A 26,988-nucleotide genomic window follows, 5' to 3' on the forward strand; every position below is an offset into this window, starting at 1 on the left:
TAGACGACCCTCCGCTAGACTGAAACACCGGAGACGACGTCTTCACACCTCCCGAGCCCGGGGACCCTCCGTTGGCCCTTTAAGAACGCCCCCTCGGCCTGATTGGCTGGGGCTGACAACAGTGGGCGGGACACGGCTCCGGATTGGCTGTCAGAGCCCATTCGGCGCTGCTCACTCGCGTCCACCCTCCCGGGTCCCAAGTGAGTCTGAAGGGATCCGGACTCCCGCCAGGGCCTGGGCGGGGCCGAGCGCGGCGCCTCGGGAGCGGGGATAGCCGCTGAGAGCTTCGGGCCGGGAGGGGCGGGGCGTCTTGGGCGACGGGGATTGGCGTTGCCGGAGCCTCCTCCCGTGGTGCACCGGGGCACCGGCCACTCACCCGGAAGGAGAAGCTTAGCCTGGCTCTATGGTGCGGCGCTGGCGGTGTCGCTGTGGGGAGTGGGTACTGCTGCTCTCAGGTGAGGGGCCGCGGGCGGGGCGGCGGGGAGTGGATGCTGCTCTCAAGCCAGGCTTGAGCGTCAGGAGTGGCGTTCGGGGGTGGGAATCTCGCTCGACACCTCTTGGAAGAGGCTGGCTCGCCTCCCGGGATGAAGGCGGGTGCTTGCTCGGGATCCCAGGAAAGAAACTCGGCTTTTTCATTTGTTTTTAAAGTGTGAAGCATCTTTCCTTTCCACTCCCCAAGCTTAATAGTCAAAGGGGAAGAAGGGTCGTGGGGCTCCTTTGCTCTTACTTCGTTAAGAATGGAGGGGGAGTGACCCAGAGTTTGGCGACATTTACCGAAACGTGTAGGGCTAGGAGTGATGACAAGTATTTCACAGGACAGAGGCCGGCTCTTGCGCTAGACTGTGGTCGCGGTTGTGATTTATCTTCCAAGTGTAGCGAGCGACAAGTTACGGAGGGACGACATGGAGCAGAGCTGCTGGGTTGGGAACTTGGTCAGGAGAGGGAGCATCCTCTACCACCTGTGGGTGTTTAGGAAGGAGAGCTTTCTGGGTCCTCTGGCATCAGGGGCTCAAGAATGACTGAGAAGGGATTAGGAGTCTTGGTAGCTCAAAACACTTATCACCTGAGGTTTTTTTTTTTTTTAAGATTTTATTTATTTATTTGACAGAGAGAGCAAGAGCAGGCAGAGGGAGAGGGAGAAGCAGACGGTAAACAGAGAGCCTGATGTGGGGCTCGATCCCAGGACCCTGGGATCATAACCTGAGCCGAAGGCAGAGGCTGAACTGACTGAGCCACCCAGGCTCCCTACCTGATTTGTTTTTTAACCTGCCTTTTTGAAGTAGTTTAAATGGGAGTGAGGATGGTGCTGAGAAAGCCCTGAATTGCTACGTTGAATTGTTAGGACATAGGAAACCTTTACAAGGAATCTTTGTAAAAAGCAAACGACTGCGTTCTCAGAGAGATTGGTGTTGGTAGGGGTGGAGAAAGTAAAGGGAGCTTCACATGTGGTTGAAAGGACCCAGGAAATGTAGTGCCACGTGAGATGCAGACATAGCTGAGAGGATCGCTGACTTATCCTTATTGGCATGACCACTCTATTTCCCAGATCACGAGCTAGAGTTAGGAACTTCCTTCTTCCCCTCCCTGGACAGAACTGAGCTTCATTTCATTTCCTGCTGAGGAGTGGCATCTGTGTGGAGGAAGCTGGTGGGAAGGGTAATTGCTAGAAATTATGACTCCGAATCTAGGTTTTTGTGTTTGTTCCAATGTCCAGTGTTTTTAAGGAAAAGTTAAAATGGAAACTTTGTTAGTGCCCTTTAAACTTAGATTTAAGTATACAGCATCTTGGGGCAGGGGTGCTAGGATTTTTTTTTTTTTTTTTTTGAAAGCCAGTTTAAGCCATTCGTTTCCGAGTGGTGTTAGCTCCAAAGGAAAGGAGAGAAACTTATATTTGCAGATGGTTCAGGGTCCTAGACAAACTCTTTTTTTTTTTTCTTCCCCTAGACAAACTCTTTTTGAGCCTGAGAATGATGATCACTTGGTTACTAAATCATGGTCCTGAATTTGACAAACCTTTCAAGGCACAGGAGATGTGTGAGGTCCACTGAGTGTGTGGATGATAATTGCCTTGTCATTTTGCCCATCGTTACTTTTGTGAAAAGAGATTTCAGAATATTTAACTCTCTGCTCTTGTGCTGGCAATTTACCAAATACCTGAAAAGAGAAAAAAATTAAAAGGTTAGTTGTTCACCAGCCGGTCTGTTCTTTTTGGTAACAACCTTTTTTTTTTTTTCTTTAAAGATTTTAAAAATTTATTTATTCATGAGAGACAGAGAGGCAGAGTCAGAGACACAGGCAGAGGGAGAAGCAGGCTCCATGCAAGGAGCCCGACGAAGGACTCCATCCCAGGACTCCAGGATCACGCCCTGGGCTGAAGGCGGCGCTAAACCGCTGAGCCACTTGGGCTGCCCTGGTCACAACCCTTTGACTGCTTACATTGGGGACGTTACACATGGGTTGGTAAGGAATTGGAATTTCCTTTCAGTTCAGGATGCCTTTGTGATGGTGACTGCATCAGATGAAAAATCAGATTGTTGGCAAAAGTGCAACGATGGTATCGCAGTCACAAAACCTCTGGCTTGCTCAACGGTGTAGTCCAGTCCTATCATACACCATGCAGTTTTATCCCTGTGCAGTGGCTGTGTGTGGAGAGACCTTCTGGTGTACTGGAAAGATTTGGGAAAGCTGTTTGCTCTGCTAATTTTGCGGTGTAAATGAGTTCCCCTTCTCTTGAAACGTTAGCCTTGTGTTAGCAAAACATAAAATAGAAGGAAACTCATTACACGCGGTTCTAATGGTAAGGCAAAACTAATAAGAGAATGTGTTTAAAATTAATTGTAGGCCTGTAAAAATGAGTGGGTGTGTGAATGGGTATGGGGGGAGGAGAGAGAGAGCTTAGAGATAGTCTTGTTTTCCCAGGAGCCGGCCTGGATCATTTGTTGGCAGTACATATTGGCTGAAGTCAGTTTTCATTTCAAGGTAAATTGGAAAGGGAAATTAAACCTTATTGTTCCGCTCTTAAGAGAGGAGAAGGGGGTGGAGGCGGCAGCCAGGGTGGATGCTGTTGGAGTGGTTCTAGGAGTAACAAGATTAGTGCTGTATTTTAACAGAAGGTGACATCATGGGCCCCTTTGGACTGGAGTAACCCAGCGCTGGAGGCTTCATGGGCCCCTTGTTGGAGTGGGCGATGTCGCTGCACATGTAAACTGCCACACTGGGGGAAATCAGGGGCTTAGGCTTTAATGAATCTTTACAAAGGATCGGAAAACATCCCGAGCCGACCTGTGCAGCTGTGGGGTACTTGGGCATTGGTACAAACCGGATAGCATATCGAGAGAGGAAATGACTGGAACCATTGGCTTGGGTTCTGGAGAACAGATTAGAGAAGGGAAGGTCGAAACTGGGCAGCCCATTCAGGTGCTCCCTGAGCTCCCCAGCTCCCTGATTGACTTCTGGGTAGGTGATGACTTAGCAAGACAGACTTCAGAGCCTTGGTGTTGGTGGGGCTTAATTGTCTCTAAACTGCCAGGAGGGGGCGGTGTCAGGCTCACTTGCAGAGGCTCTTGTGTGCCCCAAAGAGACTTTCACCTGCAGTCCTTAGCAGAAAAGGTCTGACCTTGAACTTGCCTATTCTGGCTACCTGACCTGAACGCTTCACAGACCTAAACATGCCTTGTTGGGCTAGACGTGGCCTAGGTAAAGGTCCTGGCTGTGGTCTGCAAAGAGGGGCAAATCCCCTGGGGCTTTTAGCTTGGCACTGAGCTAAGGTATGGGAATTTTTTTGCTTCCTCTTAAGTTTAACACAAAAACAAAAAAAGGTGCCTGGGTTTTCCCAGGGGGGAATCAATGAAAATTTTTCTTGGTAAAGAATGATAAAAATAGAGGCATGCTAACAATGATTGTTCTCCTGTCCTCTGTCCCCCATCAGATGTTTTCTTCCAATGGGCTTTTGGTTTAGGATGTTGGAAAACCAAGAGCAGGAGGTAAGCGTGTGGTCTCCAGGAAACAGGTGGGTAGAAGTTTGATGGGACTTGGGTAAAGATGCCTATCATTGCTGCATGGTGTTCTAATGACAGGAATACCTTGGGGGTTCTGATGAGCTCAACGGCAGAAGAAGGATATCCATAGTAAAGCCATTCCTGGGAAATGAGGTTCCATTTTCACTAACTTTCCCCATTCATTGGAATGTTGTTGAATGTCAGATTCACAAGGGCAAAGATTTTTGTCTCTTGTTTATGTATTACTCCCAATGCTTTAGAACTGTCTGACACATAGTGGGCGGTCAATAAATATTTGTTGAATTGAATGAATAAATAAATGAATGGTTGGTGCTGATTGGAAAAATCTGGCAACCTGTATTGTCAAAGCTGCCTTATTATGTGGCCAAGCTGAATCTGAAGGAGCCTTTCTTACCTCCAGGAGGTGATCACCGTGCGTGTTCAGGACCCCCGAGTGCAGAATGAGGGCTCCTGGAATTCTTATGTGGATTATAAGATCTTTCTCCACGTAAGTGCATCAGCCTTCTGTACGGGGTCAGCACTCTCCAGGGCTGAGGGCTAGAGCAGAGGTGGAGCCTGTTTTTGGATATTTTGACAGTCCTGAGACAGAGGAAAGAGAGAGAGGTGAGGAATGAGCTTGGGGTATGCTGTAGAGTTGCTTTCAGTCTGCCTGGTGGCACCTTGCTCAAGTTGGAGCACCTGATCTGGACTGTGGCCTGGTGGCTTGGATCCTCCGTCAGAGTGATGATGGGGATATGTGTGAATTTGGTCTTTTTCTCCTTGGCTTTTTTCTTTCTCACATGCTTCCTCCTGTAGACCAACAGCAAAGCCTTTACTGCCAAGACATCTTGTGTGCGTCGCCGATATCGTGAGTTCGTGTGGCTGAGAAAGCAGCTGCAGAGAAATGCTGGTTTAGTGTGAGTTTGCTTCTGCTTCTTTCTTGGGTCTGAGACTGGTTTTTCAGGCATGTACGTGAGAACCAGAGTTTACAATAACGAAAACTTGGCAATATGTCAGGCACTCAGGAAATCAAGACATGTGTTCTTAAATTATGTTTTCAAGTCAGTGGAAAAAGTAAAGACAAAAGTTCTAGCATTTTGACCTAACAAAGACTTATAAATATCAAAAATATTTTTTAATATGCATATTAATCTAGAGCTAAACAAATGTACTGTTAGCATTTTATATGTCCGTATCACTCATTATCAGAAACTTGTTAGCACTTGGACTTAGGTGACCAGTGGTGTTCCTGTCCATTTGACATGTAAAAAAAAAAAAAAAAAAAAAAAAGTTTTTTTCTTTTTTTGTCGAGAGACCTTTTTTCAGAGATAATACACTGAAAGCCTTAGGAAAAGCAGTATTGTTCACTCCTCACTTACACTACCCCAAATAAGTCTTAAAACTAGAGACAATTTAGAACAGTGATTCCAGGGCAGCCCCCGTGGCGCAGCGGTTTAGCTCCGCCTGCAGCCTGGGGTGTGATCCTGGAGACCTGGGATCGAGTCCCACATTGGGCTCCCTGCATGGAGCCTGCTTCTCCCTCTGCCTGTGTCTCTGCCTCTCTCTCTCTCTCTCTCTGTCTCTATGAATAAATAAATTAAAAAAAAAAAAAAAAAAAGAACAGTGATTCCATTGCAGGACAGTCCCTGAACGCTCTGGGGACAGGGGGCCTGCAGGTGATCTAGCCGGTTAGTTAACATGTGGGACTGATGAGGCTGCTGTCATGGGTCAGGCCCTTAACAGCCAGTTGGAACTTCTGACAGATCCTGCATTGTCTTGCCTGGCCTGTTATTTTTGTTTGTTTGTTTTGTTTTGTGGGGGTGGAGGGGAGAGAGAGAATCCCAAGTAGGCTCCATGCTCAGCACAGAGCCAGCTATAGGGTTGATCTCACAACCCTGAGACCATGACCTGGGCTGAAATCAAGAGTCAGATGCTTAAAGGACTGAGCCACCCAGAAGCCCCTGGCCTGTTTGTTTGTTTAAGGGCGGGGAGAGAGAGAAAGAGAGAGAGAGAATGAGAATGAATAGTAGGGGAGGGACAGCTACCCAGGTGCCCCTGGCCTGTTTTTTTTTTTTTTTTTAATATGTTCATAATAGAAACTAGGGAGGTCGAAAGAGTTTGTGGATGCCTTGCTGCAACTCTACTACTTTTAGAAAATTCAAAGCATGTGAGGGGCACCTGGATGGCTCAGTGGGTTAAGCATCCGACTCTTGATTTCCACTCAGGCCATGATCTTGGGGTTGTGAGATTGAGCCCCAAGTTAAGCTCCACACTGGGCATGGAGCCTACTTGGGATCCTCTCTCACTCTCCCTCTATCCCTCCCCCTGCTTATGTTCTCTCTAAATAAATAGATACATAGATAAATAAATAACTATCAGTCTTTTTTTTTTAAGATTTATTTATTTATGATAGACATAAAGAGAGAGAGAGAGGCAGAGACACAGGCAGAGGGAGAAGCAGGCTCCATGCCAGGAGCCCGACGCGGGACTCATCCCGGGACCCCAGGATCGCGCCCCAGGCCAAAGGCAGGCGAGAAACCGCCGAGCCACCCAGGGATCCCCAATATCTATCTGTCTTTAAAAAAAAAATCCTAAGGGACGCCTGGGTGAGCGTCTCCTTCGGCTCAGGACATGATTCCAGGATCTGGGATCAAGTCCCACATTGGGCTCCCTTTGAGGAGCCTGCTTCTCCATCTGTGTCTTTCTCTCTCTCTCTCTCTCTCTCTCTCTCTCTCTCTATCATAAATAAATAAATAAATCTTAAAAAAAAAAAAAATCCTAACTAAGCATGTGGCCTTCCTGGATTAAAGGAGGTAGTCTTGATTTACACACAAGGACCCAGCATGCTCCATGCCTCCATGTCTAAATTTCTCCCTTTTTATTTTTAAAATTTAAAACAATTTTTAGTTTTTCCCTTTTTAAAATAAGAGCTGATGGTGGGAATGGGTTTTGTAAACTATGTAGTATAGCAACAATGGAGTTTTGAAGCCATAGACATGGTTCAGATACCAGCTCTGCTGGTTACTAGCTGTGTGACATTGGGAAATTTACTTAACTTCTCTGATTCTATTTCCTTACTCCTGAAATGGGAACATCAATAGATTTTTCATGGGTTTTTGGGAGGAGTAAGTGAAATAAGTTTTGTAAAATATTTAGCACAGTGCCTGACACATGGCATACAGTGACTATTTGCCCTGCTCCCCCTCCCAACACACCTTATTAAAAGCTATTTGTAGTGATTTGTGCCTCTTTAAGATGATTTCCTTGATCCGGGAGAGAAGGGGGGGGATGCCTGTCTTTAATGTTATACTTATGTTGGGAGTTACATTATGTGACCCGACAGGCCTGTACCTGAACTTCCTGGGAAGTCTACCTTCTTTGGCAGCTCGGATGAGTTCATTGAGAAGCGGAGACAAGGTCTGCAGCATTTCCTGGAAAAGTGAGTAGACATGGTAGGCTAGCACCTATCCCCCTGGTATGGGCGAGTAGGGGGTGGCAGGAGCAGGATGGCCCCTTCGATCGATTGGATGGGTGCATTTGTAGTGGATGCGTTTCTTGCACCCCCAAGCCTTCAGGCTGGAAGCCCTTCAGAGGACGGGCCTGGGGAGAGCAGCGGCTCTGGGGGAGTCTGTGTTGTACCTCTTGTGTTTGCCCCACAGGGTACTGCAGAGTGTGGTCCTCCTATCGGACAGCCAGTTACACCTCTTCCTGCAAAGCCAGCTCTCCGTGCCTGAGATCGAAGCCTGCGTCCAGGGCCGAAGTCCCATGACCGTCTCCGATGCCATCCTTCACTACGCTATGTCAAACTGTGGCTGGGTCCAGGAAGAGAGGCAGGGCTCTTCTCATCTGGCTAAGGGGGACCAGCCCAAGAGGTAACTAGAGTGCTAGGATTTCTGTCACCTAGGCCAGTGAGGCGTCGCTTGCAGGGGAAGTACTGTCTCAGCCCTGTAGCCTCTCAGAAGGGGTCTTGGTCTCCCTGCACCTGATCCTCTCACCTCAGGCACCCCTGTCCCTGGGTGGTGGGCTCTCCCATTGAAGCCTGGGGGAAAAGAAGAGAAGGCTGGCTGGTTCTTTATTTCTCTCCCCACCCTTTTATAAAGTAACAACTTCATTGAGATATAATTTACATACCATAAAATTCACCCTTTTAAATGTACAATTCAGTAGTTTTTACTTAGAACCCCAATTTTTATCACTCTTAAAGAAACCTTGTGCCTCTTAGCAGTGACACTGTTTTCCCCAACTCCTCACCCCCAGTGGCCACTCATCTACTTTCTGCATCTATGGATTTGCCTGTTCTGGATGTTTCACCCAAGGGGAGCCATGTGATGTGCGATCTTTTGTGCCGAGCTGCTTTCACTCTGCATATTATAGTGCAGATGAGCACCTCCTTCCTTTTTAGGGCCATATAGTATTCCGTCTGTATAATAGTCCACCTGAATAATATTTCTCTGCCAGCTTTTGTGCTTATCCACTGATTTTTGTTCATCTGTTCATGGCCTTCTTTTTCCTTTCCCGTTCTCAGTTGCTGCTTCCTTCCAAGATCGGGCAGGAGGAGCTCCCCCTCACCACCTCCCAGGGAAGAGAAGGACCATTTTGAGGTGTGGGCTCCAGTTGTTGACTCTGCAGCTCCTTCCTTAGAGAGCACCCCCCTCCCATCTGCCCCCTCCCCCTCAGGTTGTGATTTTGCAAGGCCTGAGGAGGGAGCCTCTGCTCCCCAGCCTGTGAGGAGGGCTGTGGGTGGGGACCCTGCTGTGCCTTTGGACCCTGGGCAGTTAGAAACAGTTTTAGAAAAAGGAGCTCTGGTCTGAGCCCTGGGTTCTGCTCCAAGGTGGAGAAGATGGAGGCAGGGAGACTGGGGTGGGTTGGAGCACAGGGCAGGTGCTGGGGAGGTGGGGCCACTTGGAGTCTCACGGTTGCCTCTGCTCAGGTTGCGCACACAGAGCACAGTCACCACAACTCAAGCCCCCTCCATGGGATTAAACACTGGAGGTTGTAATTTAGGCATAAGGCCCATAGGCTGTTGGTTTTGCACGGAAACATGGGGTATATTTACTCTCCTGGGAGCTGAGTTTCTTTAGATGCTTGTTAATGGGCCCAGGCACATTGCCTCAGGTTGACGGGTTTGGGGACCTGCAGAGTGGCAGCTTCTCAGCTGTCCTGTTGAATACTGACCCAGCAATGCTAGTATACTTGTCTTCCACTGGCTGTTTTCGCTGCAGCCCTCGGAGCACTTTGTTTCTGGGAGGCCGGCCTCTCGCCTACCTCCTTTCGCGGGGGCCAGGGTGGTGAATGTCTATCCTCGGTCCCCCTCGCCTCCTTGCTTTTCCTTCACCGACTCCCAAGGCCAGGGCACCCTCCGATCCCAAGCCCTGAGCTGGCCACGGGGACCCCGAGACCCACGATATAGCTAATGGCCACCACGGGAGAGACGCAGGGACGCCTGGAAGCTGGAGGGAGGGAAGGCGGCAGCGGGGGGGCTGGGGTTTAGGAGAGGCTGGCCCCGGGCCGCCTGGTCTCCCCTGGCTATGAAGCAGGGCCGGGACTGGCTGCTCCGGGGTTGGCGACAGCGCCTTTCTTTTCCGAATCCTTCCCTTCTCCCCTAGTAACGGCCCCGCCCCCAGGGCTCCCGCCACCGCGCGGCCCCTCCACTGTGTCGCCGTGTCGCTGTGTGCGGGGAGGCCGTCTGTTCAGTCCAGTAGGGGCACAAGGACTTTGTTTGTGCCTGGGGAGAGGGCTCTGGGGATGGGGATGAGGAACGGCAGGCCTTCAGACAATGAGGCATCTGGCCTCCCGAAAGCCTCTCCGCCGGGAGCCAGCCGCCGGGCAGGGCAGGGCGGGAGCGGGGAGCGGCGCCACCCCGCCTGGCTGCGCCCGCTGCCTCGGCCCCGGGCTTGGGCGTGCGGTGCCCGCTCGCCCCCGTCCCCATCCCCCGCCCCGCCCGCCCCGTCTCTGGGCCCATGCACGCCCAGCGCTGCTGTGGGACTGTCGTGGCATTTAGTTCAGAGTTGAGGGGCTTTGGCCTGAAATAAAATTCAAGTATTTAAGACGGTTGTTGCCATTCGTGTCTAACAAGCTGTAGCCGAGGAGGAGGGAGTGCGGCCTGGCAGTAGTTACTTTCATAAATCATGAATTTATTAGCGTGGAAATAATGGTTCGAGGCTGTGCGCCTCGGCTCTCCCGCCCGGCGTGTGCTGCTTGGTCCGGGTCGGGAGGGGGGGCCCGCTGCCAGGGAGCCCCGATCCAGCTCTCCCGCCGTCCTGGGCGTGAACCTCGTTAGGTATAATTTACCTGGTGCCGCTTCCCCTCCTCAGCCTGTCTGAGGTGCCAGGTGCTGGGAGAGAAATAAAGTTTGTCAACAGGCAGATGCAGAGCTCCGGCGGGGACTCCTCCCTCTTTCCCGCCCGCCTCCCCTGAGCCTCTCCTTTATACGAGGCCGCCGAGCCAGGCGAGGATAGAAAACCTACAGAGGCGAATCCAAAATGTCAAAAGAAGTTCATTTAAAAGAGGGAAAAAAATTCCATCCACAACCGTCACAAAAACCCGACAGATGCTAAGCTAATGGCATCCGCTCTGCCGATTGGTGGGGACGGCTCATGAATATTAATGAGTCCAATGCTCCAAATGGTGCAGCTGTGAACCCAGCTGTGCCTGAAGCTCTCTGATCTCGAAACTTCCAGACAGGAGCCGGAGGTGGTCTGTGTCAATTCCCTACTCAGCCAAAAAACAGCAAGCCGGGTCGGCCTTCTTCTGTTCCCTCCTCATCTTCCTGGAGCTGGTGCTCAGCAGCTAGTTGTGCCAGCAGGGTGGGCTGCTGGGACAGCAGGAGCTATTCGAAGACACGGATGTGATTTTTCTGACTCCCGGCTTTTTTAATGATCCATTACCAGCAGTGCATACAACAGCAGCTCAGTTAATCTAAGGCCAGGCGCCATCCCCTCACCTGCTCCAACACAGTTGAGTGTAGGCAGCCGGAGGAATTGTCCTAAGAAGGGAGGAGTTTTTCTAGTAAGGGCCTGGAGTTGCCAGGAAAACCGCAAAGCTGAATTCTCCCCATCCATGCCATGACCTTGGCCTCTCACATTTTGCCCTGTCCCTGTGTGTGCTAAAGGCTGTTCACTGTGGCCCGTGACCTCTGTAGGGAAGATGGGAAATCCCTGGGACAGTGGCTGGCCGAGCTGTGCTCAGCTTTCGCAGAACTAAGGTGTGTGAGGATTTAGGTTTGAGGTAGGTTCTGTGCCTGATTCAGTCCCCTTCCGACTGTGGCCCAAGTCTGGTCCTCTCCTGTTGCCCAGAATAGGTGATGCCATGCTCAGGGGTTTCCTTTTGTTAGGAGGAAGGGTATGTGTGTAGGGGGAGGTAGGTCTGGTATGAAGCGAAGTCTCCTTTATTTGCATCACTCCACTTGACCTCAGTGGCCAGCAAGGAGGGGAAGTCCAGAATGACACTCATTTTCTAGCTGAGGAGACTGAGCTGAGCATGGTTTTCAAAGAGCATGTTTTTATTCATAAAAATTTATTTGTTTGTTTTAAAAACACTCTACCCTGACACAGAACTCGAACTTACAACCCCAAGGTCAAGAGTCATAAGCTCTACCCACTGAGCTGGCCTAAAATGCATATTTTTAGATGGTGGGAGAATATGTTCATGTGAGAGTGACTTCCCCAGCTCTGTAAGATGAGGTTTTTGTTTGTTTCCTCCCCCAGTCCTTTTTTTTTTTTTTTTTTTTTTTAAGATTTTATTTATTTACTCATGAGACGCAGAGAGAGAGCGCGGCAGAGACACAGGCAGAGGGAGAAGCAGGCTCCCTGCAGGTATGGGACTTGATCCCGGGTCTCCAGGATCAGGCCCTGGACTGAAGGCAGCCCTAAACTGCTGAGCCCCTGGGCTGCCCTCCCCCAGTCTTTAAAAAAAAAAAAAAAAAAAAACCCCAAAACTAAAACTACTACTCAAGAAGAAAAAAAAAAAAAGCCCACTTGCGTAGCTCTTCAGAGTAGTTCTCAGAAATCAGCTCCTCCGCAGTCCTCAGTTTTCCAGCTGCGGAGGCCTTAGATCCACACCAAGTCTTAAGACATCCTAAGACTCATCTTAAAAAAAAAAAAAAAAAAAAGACTCAGCGGAGTTTGGGAGGCGATCATAACTCTTAATCTGATTGGACTTCAAGTGAGCTCTGTGTTTGTGGATTTGTTTCTATGCCTCAGCTCTTCCTGGATATTCTTACCACCTTGGCGGTGGGGAGGACGGGAGGAGGTAATGTGGGGTTGAAGGTAGAGATGGAAAAAGACGAGCGCCTGGCCTGCCTCACAGAGGCCGAGGGAGCATTCAGTCAGGGACTGGAGTGGCAACTGCAGATTTATACGTGAGCAGCCTGCTGAGGCACAGCTAAATCCAAGCAGATAAGCAGTGTGGGATGGTGACTTCTCAGTCATGCCTGGGCACACATCCTAAGTCAAGCCTCCTGGGCAGCCCTCTGCCAGCAGGGACTTGGCTCTGTAGAGGGCATGTCACCTGGCTCACAGTAACCTTTGCATTGTGGATAAAGCATACCCCTTCCCATACTTCTTAGTACGTCCCCTCTTTCCTCAGCCCATTTTGGGACACCCTCCCCCCCCTTCTCACTCACTCTCTGCCCTGCCTCTTTTCTCTACAGAACTCTCTTAGGAACTGCTGCTAAGGCCAAATGCACTTGGCCTCACCAACAGGGCCGCAGGAGCCAGTCCCAGCATGTTATTAGAGAACTAACTTCTTGGGAAAAAGACCAGTTCCACCTTAGTAATGGCTGATTGGGACTTGAAAGCTGGAACCTCAAATCTCAAGATATAATAAATATGGACAGTTTATGCTCAAAGGGGTAACAAAGCCACGTTTTCTAGGAGACCATGCTCCTGAGTCAATTAGCAAAGTGAATAATTTTACCTCCTTTCCATTCAGGGGAGGCCTGGTCCACTTCCACCAGCCCGAGAGGAGGAAGTGAAGGGGGCAGGAATAATAGGGGCAGATGGGAAAGCTAGAGTGAGAATTCAGAGAGGGTCCGGAAGTCTTGAAGCTTACCCCCCCTGGGAGGGCAGGAACTTGAGACGCTTCTGTAATCTTTGGATTATGGGGGTCTCCCAGTCCAAATTCCTTCCCTGTGTCCACCCTTTCACCTGTGGCTCTGCTGGGGTGGGGGGGCGAGGGGCTGGGAAGCCAGGCCCGCCAGGCCCTTGACCCCAGTCCCATGAACAGACGGCCCAGAATAGCGAGAGCCCGAGGCGGTTTGTCGGAGGCAGTGCAACCTGCCTGCTAGAAGCTACGAGACTTAGATATATTCTACCAATTAGGGCACATCTGTTCGCAGCACGGAAAGGCGGGCACTGTCTCTTTAAGAGCCATCCCACTCCTCTCCTTGAGTGATGAGGGCTGGGAGCACGAGGGAGTCGGATGCTGATTAAACAGTCCTACTGCCCAGCTCTGTTAGAAAATTACTGTAATTATGATCTAGTCCCAGCAGAGGGATGAGTTCCAATCCTGCTAATAACCCTTCCAGGTGCCTCAGATTCGGGGCCCAGGGGAGGCAGCATCGGCAGGGCTCTGGCTGGCTCTGGGGCCAGCGAGGGCCTTGCTGTCTGGCCCGTGTAAGCAAAACCAGCAAAGCCAATGGACCCCTCCTCCTGTCTTGGCCTCTGAGAAGGCTGTGCATTTGGGCTGGGGTTTCCTTTTATGGTTCTTGACCCAGCTCCAAGGAGTTCACTTTGCATGAGAAAAGTTCCCCTTAAAAACCTACATGAAGGGCCAGGAAGGATAAATGCGACCTTCAGGAGGTGACAGCTGTCCTGAGCCTCCCCGCCTCTGTCCGACAACTGCAGTCAGCATTGTATTAGCCCGACCCTGTGCAAAGCACAGGGAACTGCGGTGGAACCGGAGTTTCCCGTCGGCGGCAGCCGCTGCCCTCTCTACTGGGCATCGTCGACCCTGGCTTCTTGCTCTGAAGCCGAGCACAGGGTTTCACTTAGTCATGATCAAGAGTTTCAGGGATCCCCTTTGAGAGTTCTGCTACAGGAAACGGAAACAAGGATCACAGCCCCAGAGCTCCAGACACACGAGAGACTCCCCGGCCTGCAGCTCCCTAAGCCACCAATTTCGGGTGTATTCACGTGAAAATATCGTTTTTGTAGTGCAAATCTGCAGCAGGGCAGGCAAACCTCAAAGGTGCTTGTGGAGCGTGGAGGTTGGTGCTGGCTCGCTGGTTCTTAAACCCTGAGGAATTCATGGCATTTCTGCTCTAGGCTTTCCAACCTAGCTGTGGGCTTCTCTCTATCCCTGTAATCCACTGGCTGAAGCACAAAGTTCTAGAGGGTAGGGCAGTTTCTCTGTGCTTGGCCTTAAGCACACAGTGACCCGGGACAGTGGTCTTCAACCAGGGGTGATTTTGTGCCTAGGGAACATTTAGGGGGTGGGTGGGGGGAGGACTGCTGGCATCTAGTAGGTAGAGAACAGGGTGCTGCTGTGAACATCCTACAGTGTTCCCAACAACATAAAATTACCTGCCCAGAATGTCAGTAGTGTCAGGTTAAGAAAGCTTGCACCAGCAGATGAAATAATAAGTTCCAATCTCTGCACCCCCTCTTCCCCTGCACTGCCTTACAAGTGTCCTGGGAAGTCCAGCATCTCCAGATGCTGATCTCCAGATGCCGGGCGATCTCCTCAGGTGGGATGCGCCCGGCGACAGGCCTAGCCGGGTGTGGACCCACGGGAGGCGTCCAGGGTGTGTAGGTGGCCGGCCGGGGGGTGGGGCATGGGGTGGGGTGGGAGGGGTGAGGAGGGATCCGAGGCCGCGCGCTGCCGGAGCGGGGCGGGGGTAAAGGGGAAGTGTCTGCAGCCTGTGTGCTGTTCCGTGATCCGATGAGGGGGATGAGCGGGCCAGCTGCTCACCATCCGGCTCAGAGCGTCTAGCGTAGAAGCAGATGCCCTCTTTGAGGACCAGCACTAGAAGCCTCTTGGAACCCAGTCCCACCGCAGGAGGCAAGGAAGTGGCTTAGCATGCGGTTCTCCAAGCACGCTTCCCGCCGCGGCAGCCTGCCAGGTGCAGGGGTGGCGGCAGTGGGGGCCCCGCGAGGGCACTGAGCACACACGGCTGCTGCTGGCCGCCCCGCGAGCAGCTTGGTGCCGACCACACGGGCCTCTCAGAGCAGCCTGGGTGTCGGGAGAGAAAGCTGGTTGGCAGGGTCCGCAGAGGCCCCGGGGGAGGCGGGCGGGGGAGGGAAGGGGGGAGAGGGGGAGGACTGCATCAGGAGGCACGTCAAAGCCAGGAGGGCCCGGTGATCTCTCTCCACCGACCGCCCCCCACGTGACTGGCCCACCCATTCTGTGTTTTAGGGGGACCTCCGATCCTCCTTTACACCTGTGGGCTTGGCATCAGTTATCAGTGACTCCCCCTTTCAGTCTCAGAAGTGTCTCTGGAAAAGAAATGATACGGTCACCCTACTAATTCTACCTGTTTCCTCTAATAAAATAGTTTTGTTCGGGGTGGAGGCATTGCATTTATAAAAGATTTTTGTACAAAATGGCCTATGTGGGGATCCCTGGGTGGCTCAGCGGTTTAGCTCTTGCCTTTGGCCCAGGGCGTGATCCTGGAGACCGGGGATGAGTCCTGCGTCCGGCTCCTTGCTTGGAGCCTGCTTCTCCCTCTGCTTCTGTCTGCCTCTCTCTCTGTGTGTCTCTCATGAATAAATAAATAAAATCTTAAAAAAAAAAACCCAAATGGCCTATGTCTTAAAATGTGTCATTAATTGGATCCTAAGGAGTTGCCAAAGAATGATCATTGATTTGTACTCATGACAACAACCTCCCCGCCCCCCACCCAACAAAACAGCCATGTTTTCTGAACAGTTTTTGAGAGGGGAATGGGGAACACAATTTGAATCCCTTGAAGAAGGAAAAATCTCTTTTTTTAGTGGTAAGTTTGAAACTCTCAACCCAGTGACTGTAAATTCTACAGGGACAGGAGCTTGCCGGGCAGGGAGGAAGGGGGAGGAGCAAGGGACTCTGGTGATCCACAGCTAGAAAATGAGTCCGAGTCACTGGGCTGTGCAGTGGGGATAATCCTCTGTGTAGACAGCTGCTTTCTCTAAAGTCAGCTCCACATATTTTGCTGGTGCTCTGGGTATTAGCCCATCAATGCCACATAAGATTTATCCTTCCAGAGCCTCTCCTGGCGGGGAGATCTATGGGGAGGGCTTCTCTGTGGCCAGAGATGAAGGCACCTCTGTTCCTGGCATCTGAGAGTTCTGTTCTTCAAATGAAAAAACAAAAACACACAGCAAAAAACATACTTTGGCTTCTCTTTTGTTTTTCTTTCTTGCTTCTCTTCAACTCCATTTTCCTCAAACCATTTTTTAAAAAAATTTATTTATTTATATGACAGAGAGAAGGAGAGCAAAAGAGCATGAGCAAGGGGCAGGCAGAGGGAGAGGGAGGAGCAGTCTCCCCACTGAGCAGAGAGCCTGATGTAGGGCTCGATCCCAGGACCTTAAGATCAGGACCGACCTGAGCCAAAGGCAGACATTCAACCAACTGAGCCACCCAGGGGCCCCATCAAACAGGTTTTGAAAGGCAGGAGTGTATCCTCTTTGCCACCCCCCCCACTAGCATTGCATTATCCTGCTCTTTGTATCGACACCACTGCTTTACTGTGACACAAGTGACTGGCACGAAGTGTCAGAATTTGAAAACGTACCACCAGAGGGGTCTAACTGCAGCACAATGCGAGTGATGGAAGAAGCAAAGCGGCAGTTTCCAGAGTCCTCCATCGCCATGTGCTCTTCCCTGGCAGATTTTGTGTGATTTTTGTCCAAACCAACACCTTTCAGATGCTCAGCTTTGCCACTTGCAATGACAGGTGACAAATGAGGTGGTGCCACTGAGCAAACTGAAGGGCTAAAAGAAGTGGACGATAACTTGGAATTTAGGCAGCTCCTTACATGCTATGCTTACATCGAGTATCCGCTTTGAACGGGAGGGCGGACTTCGAGTCAGTTCCACCTTTGGGCCTTGCTCCCACTTTACATGGACTCTAACTGGCCTTAGGGAAAGAGATGCACCAGGAGTGCCCTTCTCATTCTCACTTTTATTCGCCGGAGGACAAGGTGTGACTTAAATACAAATTGAGAGAGAACAGTATGAGAAAAACTTAATATTGAGGTGACTGCAAAACAATGCCTATGCTATTTTGCTATATGGATGACAGAGAAAACACTGGGAAAACCATATTGTTAATGAAATGCAGCTGAAAGACTGCTTTCAGGGTATTTGGTATTTTCAGTCATCAGCTTGGACAACGCAGGCTGAACTGTACCAGCCCCAGGTCTGGTTATCCAATGGATGTCAGTAAGCTCTCCATAAATTATTATTTATCTGTAACAGGCAGATATACATTTGCTGCTTCTTTTTTTTGAAAGGTTTTATTTTTTAAGTAATTTCTACATCTAATGAGCTCAAGCCCAAAACCCTGAGATCAGGAGTCACTACTCCACCAACAGCCAGCCAGGTGCCCCTGTACATTTGCTGCTGTTTTTTTTTTTTTTTTAATAGATTTTATTTATTTGAGAGAAAGAGAGAGAGAGAGGGCATGAGCAGGGGGTAAGCGGTGGAGGAACAGAGGGGGAGGGGCAGTGGGAGAGGGAGAAGGATGGGGAAAGAATCTCAAGCAGACTCCCTGCTGAGCACACAGCCCACTCCAGGCTCCACCTCACGACCCTGAGATTCTGATCCTGAGATGAAACCAAGGGTCAGATGCTTAACTGAGCCACCAAGGCACCCCTCTACATCTGGTTCTTAAATTTAGGAACTTACCTTTCTTATTTTCCTACCTTTATATAAAACCACGGAAGGATAAAAGCCTCCCTCTCCTATTCCACCTGCCAGAGCAATTAGCGGCTATTAAGAAGCCATCTCGCATATGGTGTGGTTAGTTAAGTGATCTAATGCCCTGGTTATCCAGTTAGTCACAGGCAGTAAGGTGGGGATTTGGTTAGTGGAGTCAAACAGAGAAGAGGTAATCTGTCCAGTTGCTTTCTGAGGCTGTTGGTTAAAATCGGGGCTGTCAATTGCGTGGGGAACAGTTTTGCTAGGTGAGGCTTAGCTTCAGGCAGACTACAGGCACCCACTGCCGCTTCCAAAAGGTTTCCTTTAGAACTTTCTCCTAAAAGGGAATGGCCTTCAGCCTGTAGATAGTCTTATCAACCCATTGGACTTTTATCTTTTTCTTGCCTCTAAGAATGTTAAAGATCGCCAGATGGCTATGGACCCAATTCCAGATTAGTCCATTCGTTTATATCTTCCAAGGCCAATCTAGTTTCTCTCCCTGCTGGGTTTCACAGCTAGAGGGTTGGAGGTCTGAGTGCCTACCCTGCAGTTGATGGAGGTGCCAAAGACCTTCACAGAATGGTGAATGCTGTAGGTACACACGGGCCTGCAGCTTGAGGAGGGATTTAAGTTCTAGAAGCCAATGAGCATGACACTACTGAGGGATCCCTGAACCAACAGCGAGTGGAGAGGGTACCCTGACGTTGCTCCTTTCTCATCCCCCTTTGACCCTGCCTGGGACACCTGCCCCTCCTCTCCTGGTAGCCCCTTTTCTGGTGTCTCACAGTCACAGAGCAGTGGCACAAAGCTCTTCTTTCCTCTTAGCCACCAGCCTTCCAGCCTTGGGCCCCTGGGGGTTCTTTAAGGGAGGGAACACTCTGGGGCTTGGGGGTGAGGGTGTTTCTGATTGCTTCCCTTGCTAGAGGCTTTAGAACAATGCCCTTTCCTTACCTGTAGGTTGGGGATTGGTGCAAAGGCCCCTCCTAAAAGGGGAGGCAAGTGGTTGTTCTTGGTTCATCTGCTCATGTGCTGCCACCTAGTGGTTCAGTCTCCTTTAGCACCGCGTGTAAAGTGGAGGGCACATTATGAACAGTTCCAGATTGCCTTTTATCTCATTTTTTCCCCTCCTAGACCTCAGTTGTCCTCTTTTCTTAGTTCTTTATTAATCACATAAACAAAATGCTTCTTTTTTTAACTCCTGGGTCAGAAAAATCTGGAAATGAACGGCTGGCATAAAATCTTTTGAGAAACTTGGAGTGCACAGCCAACATCCTACTTTGCCGCCCCGTTTCTTTTGGCAATGTGAAATGGGTGTCTTACTGCAGGGCTAGAATGTGGCTGTTACAGAGGTGAGAAAGGCTACTGCCAACTGAGGGCTGCTCTGAATAGGCAGTTTCATAGATAAAATTTCTATAGCTGCTCAGTGGCCCATTTTTCAAGATTTCTCGCCTAGCGAATCTGGCCATCATATCAGCTAACCCTTACTGAGCAGTTACTATGCACCAGGCATTGTGCCAAGTGCTTTACACGTGTTGACTCTTTAATCTTCCTAACGACCCAGTGAAATGGACTACACCCTTCCTAAGGTGAGGAAATTGAGGCATAAAATGTCAAGTAGCTTGCTCTAGAGAGCATACATAGTAAATGGGGAACTGGGATTTATTCTCAGGCTGTCTGCTTCCAGAATTTATGTCCTTAACCACTCTGTCTTGTCGTCTCTTTAAGACACAGTTAACGCGAGTGCGAGGTACAGACCACAGGAAGAGGAACCGGGCTGATTGGCAGAAGCCCTCCCCCAAGCACCTCCCGCGCCGGCCGGCTGTTTGAACCGAAGGAACTCTCCAATGTGCTGACGCCAGGGGCTGCCTCATCTCAGAGATTCAGCACAGAAGGAAAAACCACCAAATAGGCAGCCAAAGGGAGTCTGAGAAGCCAACCAGAAGCAGGCAGGCCTGGGTTCCAGAGATGATTCTGCCCTGAAAGATCATCTAAGTCCCCTCCTCTGTCTGGGGTTTTGTTCCTCTCTGGCTTTCCTTTTCTACTTTGTCTGGAGGTGGCAAGAATGCCTGGAACCAGCATTTTTGAGAACACTACATAAAGAAATTGGACACTATCACACACTGCTGGGAACCGAATATGAAGTTTATTTACGCTTTTCAAATCAGCCGACACAGCTCACAACTTCCTCCTCCGAAGGTTTCCTTGTCTCTCACCTTCTCTGTGAAAAGCCTGTGGAGAAAGCAGAAGTGGATGTGAGACACGTTTAAAGGTGGGATGAAAAAACAAAGGTGGGATGAGCTATGACCTGCTGACTGCCTTTCCCACTTGTCTTACTGGCGCGTTTCAGTTACTACAAGCTGTCAGAGGCTTGGGTCTCTTCAGTAAGAAGAGTCCCTGGTGTTGGTGGGGTGGCTGGCGTAGGGAATAGGAACTCCTGGCCAGAGACTAGGCTATGTCTCCTGAAGGAGGGAAAATATATAGGTTTGCTCTTATGATTCAATAAAAGATGGTATAAAAGGGTGCAAATTAAAGAGTGTCTCCCTCCCACCCTCACAGTCATGCAACCACTTCTATTGTCTCTGCCCTTCCAGAGATACCATCTACACACAGAAACAACTGGAGACTCCCCCTATACCCACTCCTGTAAAGTCTACACCCAACATGGGGCTTGAACTCATGACCCTGAAATGAAGAGTTGCATGCTCTATGGACTGAGCCAGCCAGGTGCCCCTGGAGACTCCCTTTTCACACAAATGGAACAAATTAGGCCTACCCTTCTTTGCTGCCTTTTTATTTTTTCTTACCAACATCAGTGCAGAGAGCTTCCTTTAATTTTTTACTGTTACATAGTATTTAATTCTATGAACATACTATAGTTATTTGGCTAGGTCTTTACTGAACATTTAGGTCATTTCTAGTGGTTTGCTATTATAAAGTAACCTTGTGTGTATATCCTTTTCTTTTAAACTTTTATTTTTGGGAGATGCCTAGGTGGCTCAGCAATTGAGTGTTTGCCTTTGGCTCAGGGCATGATCCCGGGGATTTGGGGATCAAGTACCACACTGGGCTCCCCTCAGGGAGCCTGCTTCTCTCTCTGCCTATGTTTCTGCCTCTCTCTGTGTGTCTCTCATGAATAAATAAATAAAAACTTTAAAAGAAAAATATTTTATTTTTGGGTAGTCTCTACACCCAACATGGGGCTCAAAATTCACAACTCTGAAATCAAGAGTCATACACTCCACCAACTGACCAGCCGGGTGCCCTGTGTGTATATCCTTTTGCATGTGTGTAAGTGTAGCTATAGGATTAATTCCTAAATGTAGAATGGTTGGATCAAAGAGAATGAGGAAATAAACAACTGTGTCATTAAATAAATGACAAAGTGAAGTAGAGTGAATATGTTTAGATTTGACAGAAAAATTCCAACCCTTTTGCCTTTATGGCCAGGAAAAGGAGTCCTCATCAGGAAAGTCATAAAGTCAAACCTTGAGCAACAGGCCTCAGCTGGCACTTTATGGTTGTACAAGGATATCGCAGAGTAAGATCTTTACTTACATATCTTCCTAAATGAATCCACTCAGGGCTGCTGCACACTATAGTGGGCCCTGGTCTGGAAGATTCCAAGGTGAGTTTGTATCACGGTCATGCAAGTCATTCTTCACCCCCAGCAATAAAGGCTGTTCCCATTTTAGGTCAGAAGAAGGAGCTAGAGACATCATGCTAGCCTTAGGTGCTCTCCATCACCATCCTAATTTTAAGCAAAAACCACTATGCACCAAAGCAACTCCTATTGCAACCCCACCCAAAGCAAGTACTCACTCCACTGTTTTAAATATGATGTGGTTCTTGCTCATAAAACACAAGCCATACTCTTTATTTTTTATTTTTATTTTTTTTTGCCATACTCTTTATTACCTAAAAGTTAATTTGATTATGTTCCATAGGAATCCTCATACTGGATTCCTAGTTTTGGCCAATCAAATGGTAATACATGGGCACTTGGGAGAAATAGTGCTCTTTATTTGAGAGCTGGGGATAAAGAAATCGAGACCCATCCTTGTAGCAGAAATTCCTAGTTGTTCCTGAATATCCATTCTTCCCTTATTTATTTAGATTATTTATTCATTTTCATTAGAGACATAGGTAGAAGGAGAAGCAGCTCCCTGTGTGGAGCCTGATGCGGGATTCCATCCTGAGGCCCCGAGATCATGACCTGAGCTGAAGGCAGACGCTCAACTGCTGAGCAACCCAGGCGTCCCTTCTGTTTTTATTTATTAATGAATCCTTTCCCCGCTCCACTTTTAATCTGGACACAGGTTCTACCTAGAATAAGTCTATCTGTCTGTCCAAGTTCTGGCAAATGGAATGTAAGCAGTGATGAGTGCAACATCTCTGAAATGTCCTTAAAACAAGTGGGTATGCCCTTTTTCATTTTATCTTTCCTACTGGGTAGGGTACAGACATGAGAGCTGGAGCTGGAGCATTCATCTTGGGCCATAATGTAAGCTTTGGAATGTTGGCCACACGCAGTGGAGCAAAAAGAGAAGATATCCGAAAACTGAATACCTTGGGTTATTTACCTCCAGATTTTTTCTTTTTTTTTCTTTTTTTTTTAAATTTTTTTAGATTTATTTATTTATTCATAGAGATGCAGAGGGAGAGAGAGAGAGGCAGAGACACAGGCAGAGGGAGAAGCAGGCTCCATGCAGAGAGCCCGACGTGGGACTCGATCCCGGGACTCCAGGATCACGCCCTGGGCTGCAGGCGGCGCTAAACCGCTGCGCCATCGGGGCTGCCCCCTCCAGATTTTTTCAGAAGAGAAAAAGAAATTTCTATGTTAATTAAATTATTGCTATTTTGAGTTTTCTTTCACATGCAGTTGAACCTAATCCTTACTCACATAGTTCCCCAATTTAGGAAAAACAATTCCAGCCTCATCGTCTTTCAATGTAAATCACGAGCATCACTTTTGGAAGTGAAGAAAAGCCACTTCACTGGCAACTCTTATCCTTCACAGAGAAATGAAGGCATGACCAACAGATTTATTGGCAATAGTTTTGATACCTGGGCTTCATATTTCTTCCATTTCAAAGGCAGTGGTGAGATACTCCTTTGGAACAATCCCAATGAGGCTGTTCAGTTCTCCTACCCACCAGCCATACATGTTATACTCCTGAAATATGAAAAGATGATGGTTTAATTGGAATCCAATCATGTTTCCATTCATCTCTTACAGTGATTGCATGGGAGATTCTGTTGGGTGGTTTCTTTGTCAACACTATCATTATGACTTGTTAACACCTTGACGGGATTATTACATTAAAAAAAATCTTCTAGAGGAGGAAAGCGAACTCTACTTTCATTTTGCCGTCTTCCTGTCTCCATTTTAAATCTAGTACATTTGGTGCTATTGCTGAACCTAAAGAGCATGTCTTTTATCAAGCAGAGTAGAATGGCTTCCTCTGAGAAAGTTGGGCACATCCTAAATACTAGAGCACTAAAGATATTCAGGGAGTCAGGTCATAGTTCAAATCAATAATATTTACCAAGCATCTTCTATGTACAAAGTGCTGTTTGAGTTCCCATGAGATATATAATGATGAATCAGAGCATTGCTTGCTCCCTAGGAGCTTATAGCAGAGAGTAATGGGCTTTGGAGTCAGACAGCCTGGGATCCAATCCCCACTTGGTCATTTACTAGCTGTGTGACCTCACACTCTCCTAGCTTTGACTTCCTCTTCTGGAAGAGTATGGATGTCATCTCTCCCTTATGTAGTGGGAATATAAATGTCTGATGCGTAGTAGGTAGGCTAAACATTAGATTCTTCCCCCAGAAAAGGTGAGAGGTTGATAGGTACACAGTAGTGACAGGTGGACATAAGAGCCTCAGAAAGGAACAAATAAGAGAGGGAATGAGAAGGTGTAAAGAAGGGGTGGTCACAGGATTGGGAGTGGGGCACCTTGAATACAGAAATGGTTTTCAAAAGCACAGCAGCTGTTAAACATTATGGGACTGCTTCTGAAAGCACCAGAAAATATTTTCTTTCTTTTGAAGGAAGTAAAATTTAGGAATAAATAGGGGATATCATCTTGTTCATCTTGAACAATCCAGTTCAACTGGATTTGGGGTACGATGAAGCTAACTATCTTTTTACACACTTGGTTGTTGAATTCTACTAGGAAAAAAAAAGAGAAAGAAAAAAAGTTGGTGGCATAATAAAATTCCAAGTCACCTGGTTTCTTCTGGATAGTGTATCTCCCCACCTCCAGCTCTGCTGTCCCCCCAGCCTAGCTGATGACCACTTTTCCATCTTCAAAATGAAAAGACTTCAGATGTGTCAACCTTTAGCCACCAAAATAGGAACTTACCTGTATGGACAACCACCCTTGCTTCCCATTAAAGTGGAGGAGGTGTCCCTCCTCTGGTTAAAACTCTCATCAAGCGTACATAAGAGCATCATGTGCGCTCTTATGTCCTGCTTGTCATTACTGATGTACTTGTCAACCTCCCACTTCTTCTGGGGGAAGAATCTAATGTTTAGAGCATCTACTATGCATCAGACATTTATATCCCCACAACATAGGGAAGAGATGATATTATCTCCACTCTTCCAGAAGAGGAACTCAAAGCTGGGAGAGCATAAGGTCACATGGCTACAGTTGAAGACTATCCCTAGTGACATGCCCTTGTAACCCTTCCACTTTCTTTATTTCTTACGGGTGAGGTTCTATGGAGTCTGACTTCTGCCTCTAATGTAAATGGCTCTTTCCTTCAGCATGAAATGTGTTCAAGTTTCTTTTGTCTTTGGAAACAATGATTAAATGGTCCCCACTGCCTGCCTACTTCCCATTTCTACTGATCTATGCTAATTCATGGTCAAACTTACTGAAAGAGTTTACTTCACTTTCCACCCCAACTTCTTGCTTTCTAGTCCATCTTCAAGCCATTCTACTCAGGCTTCTGCTTCTATCACTCTACCTACATTTTTTCTCCACAGTCTCCTGTAACCTCCTATTGCTCAGGTTCTTTTTTTTTTAATCCTTTTTTTAAAGATTATTTATTTATTAATTCATGAGAGAGAGAGAGAGAGAGAGAAAGAGAGAGAGAGAGAGAGGCAGAGAGAGAAACAGGCTCCATGCCGGGAGCCTGACGTGGGACTCGATCTCGGGACTCCAGGATCGCGCCCTGGGCCAAAGGCAGGTGTGAAACCACTAAGCCACCCAGGGATCCCCTATTGCTCAAGTTCTATGATACTTCTCAGTCCTTAACTTGCTTGACCTCTCAGCCATGCTGGCACTATGGACCCTCAATGAGGCATTTTCTTTTCTTAGTTTTTATGATAAATATACTCTCAGACTTCCTTCTTACCTCTTTGGTTGCTTCTTCTCATTCTCCTTTGCAAGCTTATCTTTCTCTATCCTTCCTTTGGATGTGGTTGTTTCCATCATTCTGTCCTGGCCCTCTTCTGACTTGATGCACTTTCCTTGAGCAATCTCATATACCTCTGCTTTAGCCACTGTGTCAAGGACTCACAACCATGGCTCCAGCCCAGATTTAAGCACTGGATCATAATACCCAAGTCATGTCCATCAAGCTGCTCAAACTCAACATATCCTAAATTTAACCCATCAGCCTGCCTCTATTTCCATTCCTACTCCCAGCCAGCTTTGCCCCCTGTGTTCTCCATCTTGGTGGATGGTAGCACCATGCACTCAGTTAATCAAGCCAGGAACTCAAGACTCATTTCCAGGTGCACCTTTTCTTCCAGTCAGTCCTTGAGTTCTGCTGATTCTGTTTTCAGAGTATTACTGGAATCTATCCACTTCTCTCCATTCCCATTGCCAGTATCCTAGTCATGGCACTGCCATTTCTCATGAGGACTACAGAAACAGCCTCCAAACGGGTATCTGTATCTCCATTCTTGTTCGCCTTCCAGTCTAGCCTACCTTCATTCTGCAGCCAGAATAATTCTAATGCACATTGATAAAATCACTGCTCTGCTTGAAACCTTTAAGTGGGTTCCCATTGCTTCTTGTCAATGTCTTCCTAAGGTGGACAAGGCTGTGCACAACCTGGTCCTGTTCACTGCTCAAAATTGTTATCTACCCCGTAAATTGAGTAGACCCTTAGTAAAACAGAATTTGTCTCGGCAACTCCCACAGGCCACGGGCCCTCTTACCTTACAGCTGTTCCTCTGCTTGTTTAGCTTCTACTTCCTTTCTCCCTTTCATGGGGCTCACTCCTAAGCAGCTTCAGATCTCAATTCCTGTGTTTCTCTAGACTCTCTGGAAGCCTCTCTTTGCCACTCTCTGTGTGGGGGCCCCAGCTATGTACTGTGTACTATGCCCTGGGCTTCCCTGGAAATGAGTTCATCAAGCTGCCTTGTAGCTAGCTGCCTGCCTTTGTCTCACTGCCAATCACTAGGTGGAAAGTTCTGTGAGAGCTGGAACTTTGTTGGTTTTGTGTGCTGTTCTACTCCCAGCACTCAGCATGGTATCCGGCACAGAGAGGGGCCAAAAAATACTTGTTAAATGAAGTTATGAAGAAATGAAGGGAGCAGTGGGATTTATTCTTTCAGTTGAGCAGATTTAGTTACAACCAACTCCAGGAGAGTCCCCTGGTGATTGAACTGGCTGTGGCAGGAAGAGCGCAACTGCCTCTGGAGACAGTTTCCCCAAATGGTTCCCTAAATACCATGGAGAGGGGCTCACATGCCATAACAAGTGAGACTGGGTTGATCCTAAAAAGAACAAAGAATTTACCTTCGAAGAGCCCGTCTAAAATAAATGAATGTGTCTATCGCCCAGCCCACTGTCTCCACACACCTTCTCGTTCCCTTCCTCCCCCAGGCCAACCTCTCCCTACACACTATCTTGTGGGAAATTACCCAGAGCTCCTCAGCCTCTGTCCGCCACGATGTTTGAAGCTCGTCTCCATACAAGTTATGTTATTGTCCATTTTCCAACACTGAAGTTAAGGCAGTTTCTGCCCTAGTTTCCTTGTGGTGTTACTTTTTGCTTAGCATGTTGCTGGCACGCCATTTCCACAAAGCCTTGCTGTGAGGGGGAGACACTCTGTCCTCCTCTTGCACTGTTACTCACACAAACCCTAGCTTTAGTTCTTCTGCTACCTCACAGGCAGAGAGTG

At 48.4% G+C, this 26,988-nt stretch overlaps 2 protein-coding genes and 1 long non-coding RNA gene across 14 annotated transcripts in view; 1 reads left to right on the forward strand and 2 right to left on the reverse strand.

Moving 5' to 3' along the window:
* Positions 1-334: 334 nt before the first annotated feature.
* Positions 335-20,854, forward strand: SNX11 (sorting nexin 11). 9 transcript variants are annotated; one of them, XM_038547559.1, is made up of 10 exons: positions 379-455; positions 1,945-2,178; positions 2,920-2,979; positions 3,929-3,983; positions 4,077-4,151; positions 4,420-4,506; positions 4,815-4,915; positions 7,342-7,437; positions 7,658-7,870; positions 8,524-9,001. In XM_038547559.1, the coding sequence occupies exons 4-10, from the start codon at positions 3,942-3,944 to the stop codon at positions 8,807-8,809; spliced, it is 900 nt and encodes a 299-aa protein (XP_038403487.1). In that variant the 5' UTR covers positions 379-455; positions 1,945-2,178; positions 2,920-2,979; positions 3,929-3,941; the 3' UTR covers positions 8,810-9,001. The 9 variants fall into 9 exon arrangements, with proteins under 9 accessions (XP_038403486.1, XP_038403489.1, XP_038403491.1 ...); XM_038547560.1 differs by lacking the exons at positions 379-455; positions 1,945-2,178 and adding exons at positions 2,298-2,460; positions 19,566-20,854 and having other exon boundaries at positions 8,524-8,599; XM_038547564.1 differs by lacking the exons at positions 379-455; positions 1,945-2,178 and adding exons at positions 2,301-2,460; positions 12,649-12,846 and having other exon boundaries at positions 8,524-8,599.
* On the reverse strand, positions 1,786-9,586 carry LOC111097364. Of its 3 annotated transcripts, none has more exons than XR_005364447.1 (6): positions 9,174-9,586; positions 7,638-8,037; positions 7,350-7,429; positions 4,698-4,892; positions 4,414-4,598; positions 1,786-2,154 (listed from the first exon to the last, which is right to left on the reverse strand). It is a non-coding gene; the product is annotated as an uncharacterized LOC111097364 (long non-coding RNA). The 3 variants fall into 3 exon arrangements; XR_005364449.1 differs by lacking the exon at positions 1,786-2,154 and adding an exon at positions 2,395-3,367; XR_005364448.1 differs by lacking the exon at positions 7,638-8,037.
* SKAP1 (src kinase associated phosphoprotein 1) overlaps positions 19,965-26,988 on the reverse strand; it is a 287,830-nt gene continuing 280,806 nt past the window's right edge. The window contains exons 12-14 of one of the 2 annotated variants that reach the window (XR_005364446.1): positions 22,905-23,013; positions 21,396-21,450; positions 20,000-20,069 (exon numbers count right to left, since the gene is read on the reverse strand). Coding sequence is in view for 1 of the 2 variants with exons in the window: in XM_038547555.1 (XP_038403483.1) it covers positions 22,912-23,013 (102 nt within the window). In the remaining variant the exon portion in view is untranslated. Of the gene's footprint in view, positions 20,070-21,395; positions 21,451-22,904; positions 23,014-26,988 lie in introns of both variants that reach the window. The other variant, XM_038547555.1, reaches the window with a different exon arrangement.

The sequence above is a fragment of the Canis lupus genome, chromosome 9 (genome assembly GCF_011100685.1).
Source record: "Canis lupus familiaris isolate Mischka breed German Shepherd chromosome 9, alternate assembly UU_Cfam_GSD_1.0, whole genome shotgun sequence".
In the NCBI taxonomy this organism is placed as follows: Eukaryota; Metazoa; Chordata; class Mammalia; order Carnivora; family Canidae; genus Canis; species Canis lupus.

What these genes read in the sequence shown, in the direction of transcription:
- SNX11 (XM_038547556.1), top strand. An exon ending in AAGTCAGTTTTCATTTCAAG is followed by an intron (nt 2,980 to 3,928) that starts GTAAATTGGAAA and finishes GTCCCCCATCAG; the next exon opens with ATGTTTTCTTCCAATGGGCT. An exon ending in TGGAAAACCAAGAGCAGGAG is followed by an intron (nt 3,984 to 4,076) that starts GTAAGCGTGTGG and finishes TTCTAATGACAG; the next exon opens with GAATACCTTGGGGGTTCTGA.